The 16,679-nt window shown below is 46.4% G+C and overlaps 3 protein-coding genes and 1 pseudogene across 4 annotated transcripts in view; all 4 read left to right on the top strand.

Annotated features, from left to right (window-relative positions):
• Window positions 1-16,679, top strand: part of LOC148135420 (uncharacterized) — a 560,459-nt pseudogene that overhangs the window by 425,338 nt on the left and 118,442 nt on the right. The gene's annotated exons all lie outside the window — the stretch shown is intronic.
• LOC122544510 (histone H2B 1/2-like) lies at window positions 2,983-3,363 on the top strand. Its single transcript, XM_043683747.2, has one exon. It carries the CDS (start codon window positions 2,983-2,985, stop codon window positions 3,361-3,363), a length of 381 nt encoding a protein of 126 aa, XP_043539682.2.
• LOC122544554 (histone H2A type 1-like) lies at window positions 4,662-5,051 on the top strand. Its single transcript, XM_043683869.2, has one exon. The coding sequence runs from the start codon at window positions 4,662-4,664 to the stop codon at window positions 5,049-5,051; it is 390 nt and encodes a 129-aa protein (XP_043539804.2).
• On the top strand, window positions 7,939-8,601 carry LOC122544570 (histone H3). The gene has a single exon (XM_043683886.2). It carries the CDS (start codon window positions 7,939-7,941, stop codon window positions 8,347-8,349), a length of 411 nt encoding a protein of 136 aa, XP_043539821.1. The 3' UTR covers window positions 8,350-8,601.

Genomic DNA, 16,679 nt, shown 5'->3' with positions numbered 1-16,679 from the left:
AAAGATACTTTCACATGCAATCATCCATTCATTTAGTTGAAACTGTCAGGTACAAATTGAAAACTGTTCTCAAACATTCACATTGGAGAAACTGACAGGTATAGATTTAAAACAAAGTTCTCATATTCATTAAAAAAAAACTGACGGTACATTTTGATAGCGCTCACATTCTGAGAACTTAGTACACACAGGCAGATAAAAACGTCACTGACTTCTCATTTTTCTTATTGCCTTCTGCTTTAAGACATTTAAACTGACACAAGCCTGAAATAAATTAATAACTGTAGTGTATACGGCCTGCAGTCGCTTGACAAATGGAAGGCATCATTCACCTTTCACTTTATCTCTAACTTACTGTGTGTGCTGACAGATCACATACTGACAGATTCAATTACAAGTCATCATGACATAACAGGGATGGAGTAAAAAAAAACATTAATTTCATCTGAAAGTTAGAAATGTTGAGATATTTGCTCTTTCACATGCCAGTGATTGACAGAAACTCAGTGAAAACAAGATTAGAAACAACAAACTGGCAGTTACAGAATGAAATACGGAGTCAGTTGCAAAACAATGAATTGTTAGGATACAATGCACTGGTGACAAACTGGCGTAAACAGTGTAACATCAGCAGTAACATTGTTATTGCCAATTTCTGCAATGTACAAGATATTTCCCCTTACCAAATGCTGCAGTTAAAAATACAAACTTACTGTCAATGCGCAGAAGCTGATATTCAAAGGATATGTGTGTGGAGGGGAGGGAGTCCTGCCTGAGACTGTCCAAAGTGGTGTTTGGTCACACTCAAAATTGTAGATACTAAATGAGAAACATTCTTATGTTAATGACTGACACCTCGAGAGTAAAAACAATAGGTTACACTTCAGAAAGTTTGAGTTACAGTCCAGTAACATACTGGCTTGTAAAGACTGTGCAATAGTGTAAATAAAAATGCTTTACCTCCCAGAAATGGATAGGCACAGATTGGAGCAACATTTCCAAGTGGCAAGCAAATGGTGTAAAGTGTTACCGCTTACATCAGTGTTTGGTGGATACAGAATAAACCTGTCTTGAAGTAACACTAATTGACTATTACACAGAGAACCAGAGCCAGGTGTTGAATTCATGCCAAATGTCTAAATAAGGATTCAATGGATACAAAGTTAAAGAACACATATGTAACATGCTAACGGTTGCTGGTTAACAAGCATTCGTATGAAACTGAGAAATGTTCTCAATCCCTGCGTGAAAGTTCAATACTCTTAAATAAAAACTGCAACGTGGTTCTGATAAACTGTAGTTACTTGCAAAGCGCACAGTTACAGATCGGTCTCTGGGCCCACAGTTAGCAATCAGGTTCTCAGAAATATATTCATCCCACAGTTGAGACCGGCATTTTCAACCCGTGACTCAAGAAAAGTTTTAAATGTGAGTTTTTTGTCATCTCTCTCCAAGTCCGTGCAGTTGAGAACGAATTCCATCAACCCGAAACCGAGAAAACACTCTCAGTCTTAGAATCCCTACAATGTAGAGTTAGGCACACAAGTCCAACCGACCCTCCGAAGAGTAACCACCCAGACCCATTCTGCATTCATCCCTGATTAATGCACCTAACCTACACATCCTGGAACATTATGGGCAATTTAGCCTGGCCAATTCACCTTCCTGCACGTCTTTGAATTGTGAGAGGAAAACTGAGCACCTGGAGGAAACCCACTCAGACAAGGGGAGAATATGCAAAATCCACACAGACAGTCGCCCGCAACTGGAATCGAACCAGGGTCCTTGGCGCTGAGAGTCAGCAGTGTAACCACTGAGAAAAGGGGCAAGCACAGTGTTAATTCCAGCCCAGAGAGAGGACCAGAAACAGATATAAAACAAATCTCCTTCAGTCAGACTGACAGGATCAGAATCACCATCCACTTCAACCAATCACAGAAACTTGAGTGTTTGGGAATGACTCCATGTAAACTACCCAATCAGCAACCAGTCTACCCTCCATCCCTTATTAGCATCGATGACCATCAGTGTATAAAAAGGGAACTCTCCAACTCCGTTTTGATTTAGTCCCTACCCTCCCCTTCACTGTTTTGATCACACAGGACTGCCCTTTGATGTGAAGGGCAGTGTTTGTCACTGGCCACCCGGGTGTTTTCCTATCTTCCTGGTGGTGGAATTTGAATAAAGATTCGTGCATTTTGTGTCTTTCACTGTGTCTCACACCTGCACACACCCACCATGGGTGCTGGGGGAAAAAAATAAGCACTACCGCACTTAGGTGGTAGTGTGGGGGTTAAAGAAAAAAAAAGAAAGGAAAGAAAAAGAGAAAAAAAAGAAAAAAATAAAGAGAAAAAAATAAAATAAAAAAATATAAAAAGGGAACTCCAAGTTGAATAACGATTCGAGCACCTTGTGTCACTCACTGTGTCTCAGACCTGTGCACACACACCATGGGTGCTGGGGGAAAAAATAATAAGCACGTGTGGGGGTTATTTAAAATATATATACATAGAAAAAAAAAGAAAAGAATAAACGGGGATCACCTTGTGTCTCTCACTAAAATAAGTAAAAAGGGAACTCCAAGTTGAATAAAGATTCGTGCACCTTGTGTCTCACAACTGCACACACACACCATGGGTGCTGGGGAAAAATAAGCACTACTGCGGTTAGGCTGTAGTGTGGGGGTTAGCAGAAAAAAAAAGAGAAAATATATATAAACAGGAGTGTCAGAGATTCTGTTAATAAAAATAAAAAGGGAACTCCAAGTTGAATAAAGATTCGTACACCTTGTGTCTCTCAACGTGTCTCACACCTGCACACACACACAACATGGGTGCTGGGGAAAAAATAAGTACTACCGCAGTTAGGCGGTAGTGTGGGGGTTAAAAGAAAAGGGGGAAAAAAAGCAGGAGTGTCGGGAAAAAGAAAAAAAGGGGGGAAAAAGGAACTCCGAGCCCGCTTTCCCTTACTCTGAGCGGCGCTATGGCTGATGAGAAGAAAGCACAGCAAGCCTCCAAGAAGGGCGCGAAGAAAATCATCAAGAAGGCGCCGGCGAAGGGCGGCAAGAAGAGGAAAAGGACCAGGAGAGAAAGTTACGCCATCTACATCTACAAAGTGAAGAAGCAGGTTCACCCCGACACCGGCATCTCCTCTGAGGCCATGAGCATCATGAACTCGTTCGTCAACGATATTTTCGAGCGCATCGCGGGGGAGGCTTCCCGCCTGGCCCATTACAACAAGCGCAGCACCATCAGCTCCCGGGAGATCCAGACCGCCGTGCGGCTGCTGCTGCCCGGGGAGCTGGCCAAGCACGCCGTGTCGGAGGGCACAAAGGCGGTGACCAAGTACACCAGCTCCAAGTGAGGGACCGTATTACACTGAAACACACATCCACAACTCAAAGGCTCTTTTAAGAGCCACCTACAACCTCCCTGAGACAGCTGAACCGTTTCTTTAAGGGTTGTTTGTTTTAGTTTGCGTGTGATTCTTGATAAGGTATTTTACGTTTTCGCATTGCATTCACTTTTATAATTGCTTTGCAATTTGATGAGATGCGTTAATGAAGGGGGCGGGGTTGAATACATCACAAACAGCCCCTTCCCCTCTCTATAGGGAGACAGCAGATTAAGCACCAGTGAGTCATTTTTAAGATTGATTAGTGTGTTTTGACCAGGTATCTTTCTTCGAGAACTATATTTGATATTATAAGTGCTTTGCAAATTGACGAGGTGGGGAGAGCGACTTCATTAGAGAGAGAGAGCAGACTAAACACGAGGGAGTCATCTTTCATCTTATTTGTTCAAGTTGCTAAAAGTCCTGGTGGAATGTTAACACTTACTTTCACCCAAACAAACCAAACGGAAGTGCCAACAGCTTTCAGTCGCACGGATTGACACATTTTACCCTTTTCAAAAAAAAACATTTCCATTGCGCGGCTTTAATCCGATTTTTCAGAATGCAAATGCAAAGCCCTTTCTGGCTGTCGGTGAGAGGCTTTAACTGAGAGAACACCAAAACAGCTGCCGGACTGAAACGTGGTGATTATGCTGAATCTGATCGAGAGCGATAAGGGAGGACGGCTTTAAAATATCGTCTAAACATCGCCATCGATACTGAGCCGGAAGAATGTTGCGTGCTGCTTTATTAACATGCCGGGGTGTTATTGAAATGTGTTGTAGACTGCAGTGTTTGGCCTGTTTTGTTTTAGCTTAAGTTTTAGAAAATTACCCACTCTCAAGATCAGAAATGGACAGATAGTGGTGGGCAAATGAGGGAGAGTAAGACCGTGAGAAGGATACATTTGTAAAGTAAAAGTAACTTGACATACGAGTAGTAAGTGTTTTAAAAACCTCATCAGTTTGTTTTAGTACTTCGTTTTTCAATGTAAAACATATTCCTTTGTTTGTAAGTTGGCGGGCTTTTCATGTTGTAACAAAGGCGGTTGATGGTTTGGCGCCGGGACTTTCCGCCCTCCTCCCCGGGCCCTCTCCGGATTGGGGAATGAGGCAGATATCTGATTGGGAATTGGAACATCATTAGGCGGGGCTGGACAATGGGACCAATCAGAAACGGCCGCCCCACCATTCCGCCCGATGGTATAAGAGACCGCGATGCGGGCGGAGTGTAGCATTCTCTCTGAAAGCTTTTGTGAGATTCTAAGAATGTCTGGAAGGGGAAAGGGCAGTGGGAAAAGTCGCGCCAAGGCGAAGTCTCGGTCGTCCCGGGCTGGCCTGCAGTTCCCGGTGGGCCGTGTTCACAGGCTCCTGAGAAAGGGTAACTATGCTGAGCGTGTGGGTGCCGGAGCGCCGGTCTATCTGGCTGCGGTGCTGGAGTATCTGACGGCTGAGATCCTGGAGCTGGCCGGTAACGCGGCCCGGGACAACAAGAAGTCCCGCATCATCCCCAGGCACCTGCAGCTGGCCGTGCGCAACGACGAGGAGCTCAACAAGCTGCTGGGAGGGGTGACCATCGCTCAGGGCGGGGTGCTGCCTAATATCCAGGCCGTGCTGCTGCCCAAAAAATCCGCCGCAGCGGGAGCCGCTAAAAAGTGAAGAGCCCTTTCTTGAATTACCAACCCAAAGGCTCTTTTAAGAGCCACTCACAGCATCTGTGAAAGGAGTTGACCTCTGTCTAATTACGTATTTCAGAGCCCTGGGCTTTGTACCTGACATCGAGCAAATCCTATCTCCTTTTCATTGGGTACTGTTACTGTCTGTGGGAGCAGAGGAAGAATGTTTCATAAAATGCGATTGCAACAGTGACTGGAACTATTTCTCATTGTACGGTCACTGCCTGAGGGATCGAGCTTTAGGTAATGTCCAATGAGTTTAGTCTGGTGTTACGAACGTCCCCGATTGCGTTTGACTTTCCATTAGTTTCACAGTTCGTTGAAGTTGGGACTGGTTGGGTTGACCCAGAGCAGTAACTCGTCAGTCGCTGAAGGAGTCGTCCCTGACCCTCTGCGCTTTACTATCTGCTCGCTTCATATACAGTCTTTTATCCCCATCCTCTGGAGAGAGAGAGAGAGCAGATTGCATACCAATGAGGCATTTTTCAGCTGAAAATGAGAGAATGAGGTAAACTGAGACTGTCTGAACTCCAATTTTGTAATGAAAAACACAATCAACGCATACATTCTCCCCTATAAAACATCCTGTTCTTTTGTACACGTTGGCGGGCATTTTCAAATTTGAAAATAAGCCGTTGATGTCTTGGCGCCAATATTACTTATCGCCATCCCCCGGCACCCATGACGCTAACAGTTAAAGAGAAGAACAATGGGCCCTATTTCACTGGAGACGTTTAAAGTGCTCCTTTACAACGCTATCATACTTCCACAGTCCGTGTTTCCTGTATTGACAGCATAATGTCAACAGCGAAAAACAAAAGCCAAACCGCCTGTGCTGATTGTCCAGTGCGGTCATGGGGTCCCTACCCGTAAAGAGAGAATACATTAAAGTGCACTCGGTCATTTAATGCGCTCATCGGGAAGAATGTTCATACCGGCATCTCCAAATCATGACTACTGTCGGAGATTAGAACTTCTTGATGAAATGTCTTTCCGCTCATTGTCCCTCAGCTGTAACTGAACGTGGCTGAGGAGGGTGGGGTGGAAATTGGCACCAAAACATCCACCGGTTTCTTTCAGATTTGAAAATGCAGTCAAGATGTAGAAAGTAGGAGGCAGTTTGAATGAGAAGAATGCATGTGTAATTAATAGTGGGTTTGTTTTTAGTTCACACCCTCTTGGGAGGCTCGGTTCAGACTCAATGGGACGTATTGGCCCCTTTCTCAGGACTTCAAGACCGACCTGCGCTTCCAGAGCTCGGCGGTGATGGCCCTGCAGGAGGCCAGCGAGGCTTACCTGGTGGGGCTGTTTGAGGACACCAACCTGTGCGCCATCCACGCCAAGCGGGTCACCATCATGCCCAAAGACATCCAGCTGGCCCGCCGGATCCGCGGGGAGCGCGCCTAAACGGAGCCTGGCCGGCCCTGCACATTCACCCCGAGAGAGAGAGAGAGAAACACAACGGCTCTTTTCAGAGCCACTAAACTATCCAGAGAGAGCCGAAATCCACCCCGGCTTTTGGTTTTATGTTAGAAACTCATGCGTTGCTGTTTTTACACCGGGTTGATTCAGCTGTGTTTGACGGAACTGAATCTGCCCGAGATGGAAGTGCCCAGGGGCTGACTGATGCATTTGTTTGGCGTTCATTCGCGTCAATCGTCAGCAAGCGGCATTGGAGTTACACGTTGAGAATTTAACAGTGATCACACAACAGAAATGAAGTACGGGTTCCATTCATGTCTGAGATTAACGTTAAATATCACAACACCAGGTTATAGTCCAACAGGTTTAATTGAAAGCACACAAGCTTTCGGAGCGTCGCTCCTTCATCAGGTGGATGTGGAAGACGCAATTGTAAAACAGAATTTATTGCAAAAGTTTACAGTGTGATGTAATTGAAATTATACATTGAAAAATACCTTGACTAGATGAAAGGCTCAGCAAACGATCAAGGTATTTTTCAATGCATAATTTCAATGCGCAGACATACCTTAGATATTAATTGATCTGAATAACTCGAATAAACACTCATGCCATGGTTTCCGAAATTGGAGACCTGTGAATGGGGAAGGTATCACACAGGGAAGGTTTATTGATCTCCATCTTGTTATTTCACTTCGCGACTTATAACCCTACCGAGTCACGAATATGACATATCGTATTTGTATTTCACTGACCCGTTCAGGAATTTTGTTCAGTTTTGATTCTGGGACGCTGCGGATGTTTTCATGGCGCGTTCCTTCCATCTGCCTGTTACAGACAGTTCAGGCAGCAATTCCACATTGTTTTCGGGCTAATTACAATCTGGGGGTAATAAAAAATAACAGATAAAGTGAGATTCTGTCCTTTTATCGGTGTACACTGATTTTAAGATGTTTAAATTGGCGGGGTTGTTTAGATTGATTCACGGAGGGGTACAAGTTCGGTTGTTCAGTTTGTCTGGGCTGTTTTAAACCCCGCCTTTCCTCCTGTCTGTTACAGACAGATCAGGCAACGATCCTGCCTCCTGTCCGCGCTGCCAGCTAACTAGGTTTTAAATAATTACTATAAAATATTAAATTTTATCTTAGTTGTAGACGGATGGTGCTTTGCGTTTGAATATTTAATTTAATTTCAGTGTTTGTGAGGGTGAATTCGGCGGGCATTTTCAAACTGACCAACTGTCATTTCACGTTACCCAATCAGCCTCCAACAATTCTTTTCCTGCCTTTTCTGTACCTTCCGGAGATGTTTCTCTGTGGGCTGAGGGACAGGGCTGTATCCAATCCCAGCTCTAGGGCGGGCTCTCCGTTCCCTTAAATAGGCAGCACCGCAGCAGCCTTAGCATTGACAGCAGCAGCCTGTGTGTGTGTTACAGAGAGTTGAAGAGAATGGCACGAACCAAGCAGACAGCGCGCAAATCCACCGGAGGGAAAGCTCCCCGCAAGCAGCTGGCGACCAAAGCGGCCCGCAAGAGCGCTCCGGCCACGGGCGGAGTGAAGAAGCCTCATCGCTACAGGCCCGGCACGGTGGCTCTGCGGGAGATCCGCCGCTACCAGAAATCCACCGAGCTGCTGATCCGCAAACTGCCCTTCCAGCGCCTGGTGCGAGAGATCGCTCAGGACTTCAAGACCGACCTGCGCTTCCAGAGCTCGGCGGTGATGGCCCTGCAGGAGGCCAGCGAGGCTTACCTGGTGGGACTGTTTGAGGACACCAACCTGTGCGCCATCCACGCCAAGCGGGTCACCATCATGCCCAAAGACATCCAGTTGGCCCGCCGGATCCGCGGGGAGCGCGCCTAAACGGGGCCTGGCCGGCCCTGCACATTCACCCCGAGAGAGAGAAACACAAAGGCTCTTTTCAGAGCCACTAAACTATCCAGAGAGAGCGGGAAGCGATAGGGGACCTGAGAGCATGCTATTGCCGCACTAAGTCAGTTCTGTTGTTATTACATATACTTGAATCTAGCCGAGCCGGGCGAAGGTAGTTGGAAGTCACGGCTTTCAGCGCCAGTGATTAGTACATTGCCATGAATGTTATGTAATTTTCACACTACATAATAGGTCGGGGAATGTTTATTTCGGATGAAATCTCTCCTCATTGTCTCCCTTGGTGTTCCCACCAGCTGTAACTATATGACTATTGCTGAGAAAGCAGCGGGGAAAAAATGGAGCCAAATCATCAACCATTTTCTTTCACATTTGAAAATCCTGCCGCTTTACAGAACACAACGCATTCGTACTTAGTCGTTAATTTGCGATTCGATGATAAAAGTCCAATTCACACAATCTTTCTTTAGGGTACTGAGTCCAGAAGCTATTTAAAAGATTCGGGATTCTCTTCGGAGGGACTCGATGGGCCGAATGCCCTCAATCAGCCCTCTCAGGATTTCATGAACGTTCTTTGCCGGGAGCGCGTTGATAACGAACACCGCCCTTAGATATTATTTTAATATCTTGCTCCCTTTCTGCAGAAGCTCCACATTAACTATTCCGGTCCGGCAACTGTTCTGGTTCTGTTTGATCTCGTTCATTTTGAAAGCTTCTAGCTGACAGCAGAAACCTCATTTAAAACGTGCAATCATCATTCCCACCCAACAGAACCCGCGCGGAGTTTTGGAAATTGAAAAATCAGTGTGTAATGTATCTACCCGTGGATCTGTTTCCCGGAGGTGACAATCAGGGCTCACATCCCAACCGGGGCTTGTAGCTCCTGGAATAATCAAGTGTTCGAGAGTAACTTGAGCAAATAGCAGCAAATAGAGAAAATAAAACTCACTGGTGTTTAATGTACTCCCAAGAGGCAGGGAGGAGAGAGGCCACGTTCTCTTCTCTTGCAGCCAGCGCCAAATCATTAACAACTTTCTTTCCAGTTTGAAAAGCCCGCCGATTAACAAGCAACGGAGTATGTTTGCATTGAAAAAGAGGACGTTATTCAGAGGACAATCCATCAATACTTGTTAATTCGCTTACATACATATACTTCAGACAAAGTTAAAAATCACACAACACCAGGTTATAGTCCAACAGGTTTAATTGGAAGCACACTAGCTTTCGGAGCGCCGCTCCTTCATCAGGTGATTGTCTCTGAAAGCTCGTGTGCTTCCAATAAAACCTGTTGGACTATAACCTGGTGTTGCGTGATTTTTAACTTTGTACAGCCCTGTCCAACACCGGCATCTCCAAATCATACTTCAGACAATCTCTCTCGCTCATCCATTTGCCTAACTGCATCTATCTCTTTCTACATTTTTGTTCCTTTTCTGGACCAGAAGACCTGGCAGAAACACAAAGAAAGCGCCAAGAACTGCAATATGCAATTAATCTCTTCATTTCACATTTCAAAAAATGTTGATTAAACATCACAGAACGTTCTACTGGATGAGCATATTAATCGTCTTTAGACAATATTTTAATGTCGCCCAGCCCTTTGGCATTAGTTCTGACATCAGCAAAAGCTCCACATTTGCCATCCCAGTCCTGCAGCTGCTCTGGTTTGATCTCGGTTCATTTTGAAAATCTCTCACCGACAGCAGAAAGCCTCAATTACTGCAATCTGAAATCAGACAAATCAAAGTCATAGAGATGTACAGCATGGAAACAGACCCTTCGGTCCAACCTGTCCATGCCGACCAGATATACCAACCCAATCTAGTCCCACCTGCCAGCACCCGGCCCATATCCCTCCAAACCCATCCTATTCATATAACCATCCAAATGTCTCTGAAATGTTGCAATTGTACCAGCCTCCACCACATCCTCTGGCAGCTCCTGTACCATGTACCACCCTTTGTATGAAAAGGTTGCCCCTTAGGTCTCTTTTATATCTTTCCCCTCTCACCCTAAACCTATGCCCTCTATTTCTGGACTCCATGATCCCAGGGAAAAGACTTTGTCTATTTATCCTATCCATGCCCATCATAATTTTGTAAACCTCTATATGGTCACCCCTCAGCCTCTGACACTCCAGGGAATCCAGCCCCAGCCTGTTCAGCCTCTCCCTATAACTCAAATCCTTCAACCCTGGCAACATCCTTGTAAATCTTTTCTGAACCCTTTCAAGTTTCACAACATCTTTCCGATAGGAAGGAGACCAGAATTGCATGCAATATTCAAACAGTGGCCTGACCAATGTCCTGTACAATCGCAACATGACCTCCCGACTCCTTTACTCAATACTCTGAACAATAAAGGAAAGCATATCAAACACCATCTTCACTATTCTATCTACCTGTGACTCCACTTTCAAAGAGCTTGAACCTGCACTCCAAGGTCTCTTTGTTCAGCAACACTCCCTAGGACCATACCATTAAGTGTATAAGTCCTGCTAAGATTTGCTTCTCCAAGATGCAGCACCTCACATTTATCAGAATTAAACTCCATCTGCCACTTCTCAGCGCATTGGCCCATCTGGTCCAAATCCTGTTGTAATCTGAGGTAACCCTCTTTGCTGTCCACTACACCTCCAATTTTGGTGTCATCTGCAAACTTACTAACTGTACCTCTTATGCCCGCATCCAAATCATTTATGTAAATGACAAAAAGTAGAGGACCCAGCACTGACCCTTGTGGCACTCCACTGGTCACAGGCCTCCAGTCTGAAAAACAACCCTCCACCACCACCCTCTGTCTTCTACCTTTGAGCCAGTTCTATATCCAAATGGCTAGTTCTCCTTGTATTCCATGAGATCTAACCTTGCTAATCAGTCTCCCATGGGGAACCTTGTCGAACGCCTTACTGAAGTCCATATAGATCACATCAACTGCTCTGCCCTCATCAGTCTTCTTTGTTACTTCTTCAAAAAACTTAGTCAAGTTTGTGAAACATGATTTCCCACGCACAAAGCCATGTTGACTATCCTGAATCAGTCCTAGCCTCTCCAAATATATGTACATCTTATCCCTCAGGATTCCCTCCAAGAAATTGCCCACCACCGAGGTCAGGCTCACTGGTACATAGTTCCCTGGCTTTTCTTTACCGCCCTTCTGAAACAGAGGCACCACATTTGCCAACCTCCAGTCTTCCGGCACTTCACCTGTGACTATAGATGATACAAATATCTCAGCAAGAGTACCAGCAATCACTTCTCTAGCTTCCCACAGAGTTCTCGAGTACACCTGATCAGGTCCTGGCGATTTATCTACTTTTAACCATTTCAAGACATCCAGCACTTCCTGCTCTGTAATCTGGACATTTTGCAAGATGTCACCATCTATTTCCCTACAGTCTGTATCTTCTATATCCTTTTCCACAATTAATACTGATAAAAATATTCATTTAGTATCTCCCCCATTTTCTGTGGCTCCACACAAAAGCTGCCTTGTTGATCTTTGAGGGGCCCTGTTCTCTCCCGAGTTACCCTTTTGTCCTTAACATATTTGTAAAAACTCTTTGGGTTCTCCTTAATTCTATTTGCCAAAGCTATCTCATGTCCCCTTTTTGCCCTCCTAATTTCCCTCTTAAGTATACTCCTACTTTCTTTATACTCTTCTAAGGATTCACTCGATCTCGCCTGTCTATACCTGGCATATGCTTCCTTCTTTTTCTTAACCAAACCCTCAATTTCTTTCGTCATCCAACATTCCCTATACCTACCAGCCTTCCCTTTCACCCTGACAGGAATATACTTTCTCTGAAGCCATTTCTGATGGCTTCCCATTTTCCAGCCGCCCCTTTACCTGTGAACATCTGCCCCCAATCAGCTTTTGAAAGTTCTTGCCTAATACCATCAAAATTGTCCTTCCTTCAATTTAGAACTTCAACTTTTAGATCTGGTCTATCCTTTTCCATCACTACATATAAACGAATAGAATTATGGTCTATGGCCCCAAAGTCCTCCCCCACCGATACCTCAGTCACCTGCCCAGCCTTATTTCCCAAGAGTAGGTCAAGTTTTGCACCTTCTCTAGTAGGTACATCCACATACTGAATCAAAAAGTTGTCTTGTACACACTTAAGAAATTTCTCTCCATCTAAACCTTTAACACTCTGGCAGTCCCAGTCGATGTTTGGAAAGTCAAAATCCCCTACCATAACTACCCTATTATTCCTACAGATAGCTGAGATCTCCTTGCAAGTTTGTTCCTCATTTTCCCTCTGACTATTGGGGTGTCTATAATACAATCCCAATAAGGTGATCAGCCCTTTCTTATTTCTCAGTTCCACCCAAATAACTTCCCTGCATGTATTTCTGGATATATCCTCCCTCAGCACAGCTGTAATGCTATCCCTTATCAAAAATACCACTCCCCCTCCTCTCTTGCCTCCCTTTCTATCCTTCCTGTAGCATTTGTATCTTGGAACATTAAGCTGCCAGTCCTGCCCATCCCTGAGCCACGTTTCCCTAATTGCTATGATATCCCTGTTCCTAACCATGCCCTGAGTTCATCTGCCTTCCCTGTTAGGCCCCTTGCATTGAAATAAATGCAGTTTAATTTATTAGTCCTACCTTGTCCCTGCCTGACCTGACTGTTTGACTCGCTTCTGTTCTCAGACCCAGGTTCGAGTCGACCAGGCATAGAACTAAAGACATAGACCGCCAATTGTAAGATGCATCTGCTCCTCATACTCAAAGATGGGCGCACGTTTCTTTTTTGTTTTCCTGGGGTAATATTCACTGTTCATATCCCACCGTGAATGGTGGCTCCGAACTTATCAAGTGTTAAAGTGTAACTTCAAGAAATAGAAACAGCTGAAAAATGACTCATGAGAGCTCCACAGCAAGGGGAAACGGGACTGAAGACACAATAATTAAATAATGTGCAATAATAAAAAAACATGCAGGATGAATAGACAGATGCAGAGTAAATCTCATTTTCAAACCAAAGAAACTTCAACAATGTCTACGTTCAAGTCGAAACCAAATGTCTCAGTGATAACACAGAACCCTAAGCAAGGAAACATCCTACACTGATTGACAAGACCCATTTTTTTTAAAAATGAGCTAATCTGTCCATTGCTACACGATAGTTTTATACTGATACTCCGTACAATCTGTACGATTACATACTTAGCAGGGGAGTCAATGGAGCCCAAATGACTGCGTGGGCCCTCTGTGCTTAGGCAGGCAGATGTTACACGGTGGTCTTTCCCAACCGCGCCTTGGCGGCAGCTGCCCCAAGCTTCAGCGCGTCCCTCAACATGTAGTCCTGGACCTTGTAATGTGCTAGTCTGCAACACTCAGTCGGGGTCAACTCATTCAGCTGGAAGATCAACAGGTTTCGGACCTCCCAAAGAGAGTATTTCACCGAGTTGATGATCCTCCAGGCACAGTTGTTCGTCTCGGCATGTGTCCCGGGGAACAGACCGTAGAGCACGGAGTCCCGCGTCACGGCGCTGCTCGGGACAAACCTCGACAAACACGACTGCATTCCTCTCCATACTTCTTCTGCATTGGCACATTCCAGAAGGAGGTGTGTGATAAACTTGTCCCCCACGCAGCTGCTTCGAGGTCAACATGCGGTGCGGCTGAGAGTCCGGGCGTGCATAAAGGATCTCACAGGCAGAGCCCTTCTCACCACCAGCCAAGCCATGTCTTGGTGCTTGTTGGAAAGTTCTGGCGATGAGGTATTCTGCGAAATGACTTTGACAGTCTGCTCAGGGAACCGCTCGATAGGATCCGCCCTCTCCTTTTCTCGAAGGGTCTCAAGGACACTACGTGCAGACCACTTCCTGATGGACTTGTGGTCAAAGGTGCTTTTCTTCATAAATTTCTCCAAGAAGACAGGTGGTACGGAAAGGTCCAACTACTTGGAGCGTTCCGCAGCAGCGAGGCCAGGCCCATCCTTCACAATGCCGGGCCAGGTAGAACCTCAGTACGTAGTGACATTTGGTGTTTGTGTACCGGGGATTCACACACAGCTTGATGCAGCCACACACAAAGGTGGCCATCAGGGTGAAGGTGGCATTGGGCGTGTTTTTTTTCCCCTATTGCCCAGGTCTTTGCACATTGTGTCCCTTCAGACCCAGTCCATCATTGATCTCCACATGAAGTGGAGGATGGCCTGGGTGACTGCGGTGGCATAGGTTCTGGGGATAGGCCAGACCTGTGACACATGTAACAATACTGACAGAACCTCACACCTGATGACCAGGTTTTTGCCGGCGATGGAGAGCGACCGTTGCTCCCATCTGCCTCGTTTCGGCTTCATTTTCCTGATCCACTCCTCCCAGGTCTTGGCGCACGACCCAGCCCCACCGAATCAAATACCCAGCACCTTCAGGTGGTCGGTCCTGACAGTGAAGGGGATCGAGGATTGGTCGGCCCAGTTCCCGAAGAGCATAGCCTCGCTCTTGCCTCGGTTTACCTTGACCCCCGAGGCCTGCTCGAACTGGTCACATATGCACATGAGTCTGTGCAGGGATAGCAGGTCCGAGCAGAAAATGGCGACCTCACCCATGTACAGGGAGGCCTTGACCAGCAGGCCCCCGTTGCCAGGAATAATCACCTCTCTCAGGCTCGCATCCTTCCTGATGGACTCGGCAACTGGCTCTATGCAGCACACAAACAAGGTAGGAGAGAGAGGGCAGCCCTGCCTGACTCCAGATCTTACAAGGAAGCTATCTGATTCCCACCCATTGATTGAGACTGCACTGATATTGTTGGTGTAGAGCAGTATGATCCAATTCCAGATTCCCTCCCCAAAACCCATTTTGGAGAGTACATCCCTCATATTTGTATGCGATATCCTGTCAAAGGCTTTCTCCTGGTCCAGGCTGATGATGCAATTGTCCATCCCCCTGTCCTGCACGTAGGCAATCGTATCTTTAAGGAGTGCAAGACTATCAGCGATCTTCCTGCCCAGTACAGCACAGGTTTGATCAAGGTGGATCACCGGTCTCAGAGCAGACCTGACCCGGTTGGCGATTACGTTTGACAGAATTTTGTAATCCGCATTCAACAGTGAGATTGATCTCCAATTTTTGAGTTCCTCCCTCTCCCCCTTGTAGATGAGGGTGATGATGCCTTTCCTCATGGATTCGCTCATGGTACCTGCCCGAAGCATACTGACATACACCTCCAGCAGGTCCTAGCCAATCAAGTCCCAAAGGGCAGAATAGAGATCGACCGTCACTTCCGGGAGTTTTATTCTTTTCGAAGGGCCTTGGTCAGCTCGTCCAGAGATAGCGGCTGGTACAGCCTCTCACGTGTTCCTTCGTCGAAGTCCTCCGTGATAGAGGACAGGAATGATTGGGAGGCCGCGCTGTTGGTTGGCTTCGAGTCATACAGACTGGCATAGAAGGATTTGCTGATCCTCATGATGTCAGCCTGAGATGATGTTACCGAGCCATCTTCTTCTTTCAGGCTGCTGAGCACGGAGCTCTCTTTGTGCACCTTCTGGAAGAAGAAACGTGAGTACGTCTCGTCCTGCTCTGTGGAGATGACCCTGGACCGGAAGAATATCTTGGAGGCCTCCGAGGCAAAGAGCGAGGCTTGCTGGCCCTTCACCTCCTTGAGGTCCTCCGTGACATCGACCCCCAACGTCTGCAGCAGGAGTAGGTTCTGCATACTTTCCTGGAGTTGGGACAGTTTTCCCTGCCTCTATCTCACCTCCCAAACACCTTTGAGGATGAAGAACCAATTGATGTTCCCTTTTACTGTTTCCCACCAGTCCGTTGGAGTCTCAAAGAGGGGCTTCACGGTTCTTCAACCTGCGTAATCCCTCTTGAGCTCCTCAATGTTTCCCGGGGTCAACAGCTTAGTGTTCAGTTTCCACATTCCTTTACCAGACCGCTGCTCATCCTGTAGGTGACAGTTGGCCAGCAGGAGGCAGTGGTCAGAGAAGAACACCGGCTTGATGTCGGTGGATCTGACTGAGAACGTTCAGGACACAAACAGGTAATCTATCCTTGACCGGATAGACCCGTCTGCCCATGAGCAGGTATATCTACGCTGCGCTCCATCTGCAGGGGTGTTCAAGATGTTGTGCAGCTTGGCATCTTTGACTGTTTCCATCAGGGCTCTGGACGTGGCGTCCAGTTTACTGACCCCCCTGCTGGATCGTCCATCTGCATCAATGATACAGTTGAAGTCTCCAGCCAGAATGACCAGCCTGGACATAGCCAGCAACAGTGGAAGCTGTTGCAGGACGGCCAAACGTTCACTCTTACCCGCTGGGGCGTACACGTTGAT

This window comes from Chiloscyllium plagiosum, unplaced genomic scaffold, assembly GCF_037043375.1.
Source record: "Chiloscyllium plagiosum isolate Xiang-an unplaced genomic scaffold, Cpla_swu_hap1 HiC_scaffold_49, whole genome shotgun sequence".
NCBI lineage: Eukaryota > Metazoa > Chordata > Chondrichthyes > Orectolobiformes > Hemiscylliidae > Chiloscyllium > Chiloscyllium plagiosum.
This window is presented reverse-complemented; position numbering and strand designations above follow the sequence as displayed.

What these genes read in the sequence shown, in the direction of transcription:
- LOC122544570 (XM_043683886.2), top strand. Translation starts at nt 7,939, where the DNA reads ATGGCACGAACCAAGCAGACAGCGCGCAAATCCACCGGAGGGAAAGCT.
- LOC122544554 (XM_043683869.2), top strand. Translation starts at nt 4,662, where the DNA reads ATGTCTGGAAGGGGAAAGGGCAGTGGGAAAAGTCGCGCCAAGGCGAAG.
- LOC122544510 (XM_043683747.2), top strand. Translation starts at nt 2,983, where the DNA reads ATGGCTGATGAGAAGAAAGCACAGCAAGCCTCCAAGAAGGGCGCGAAG.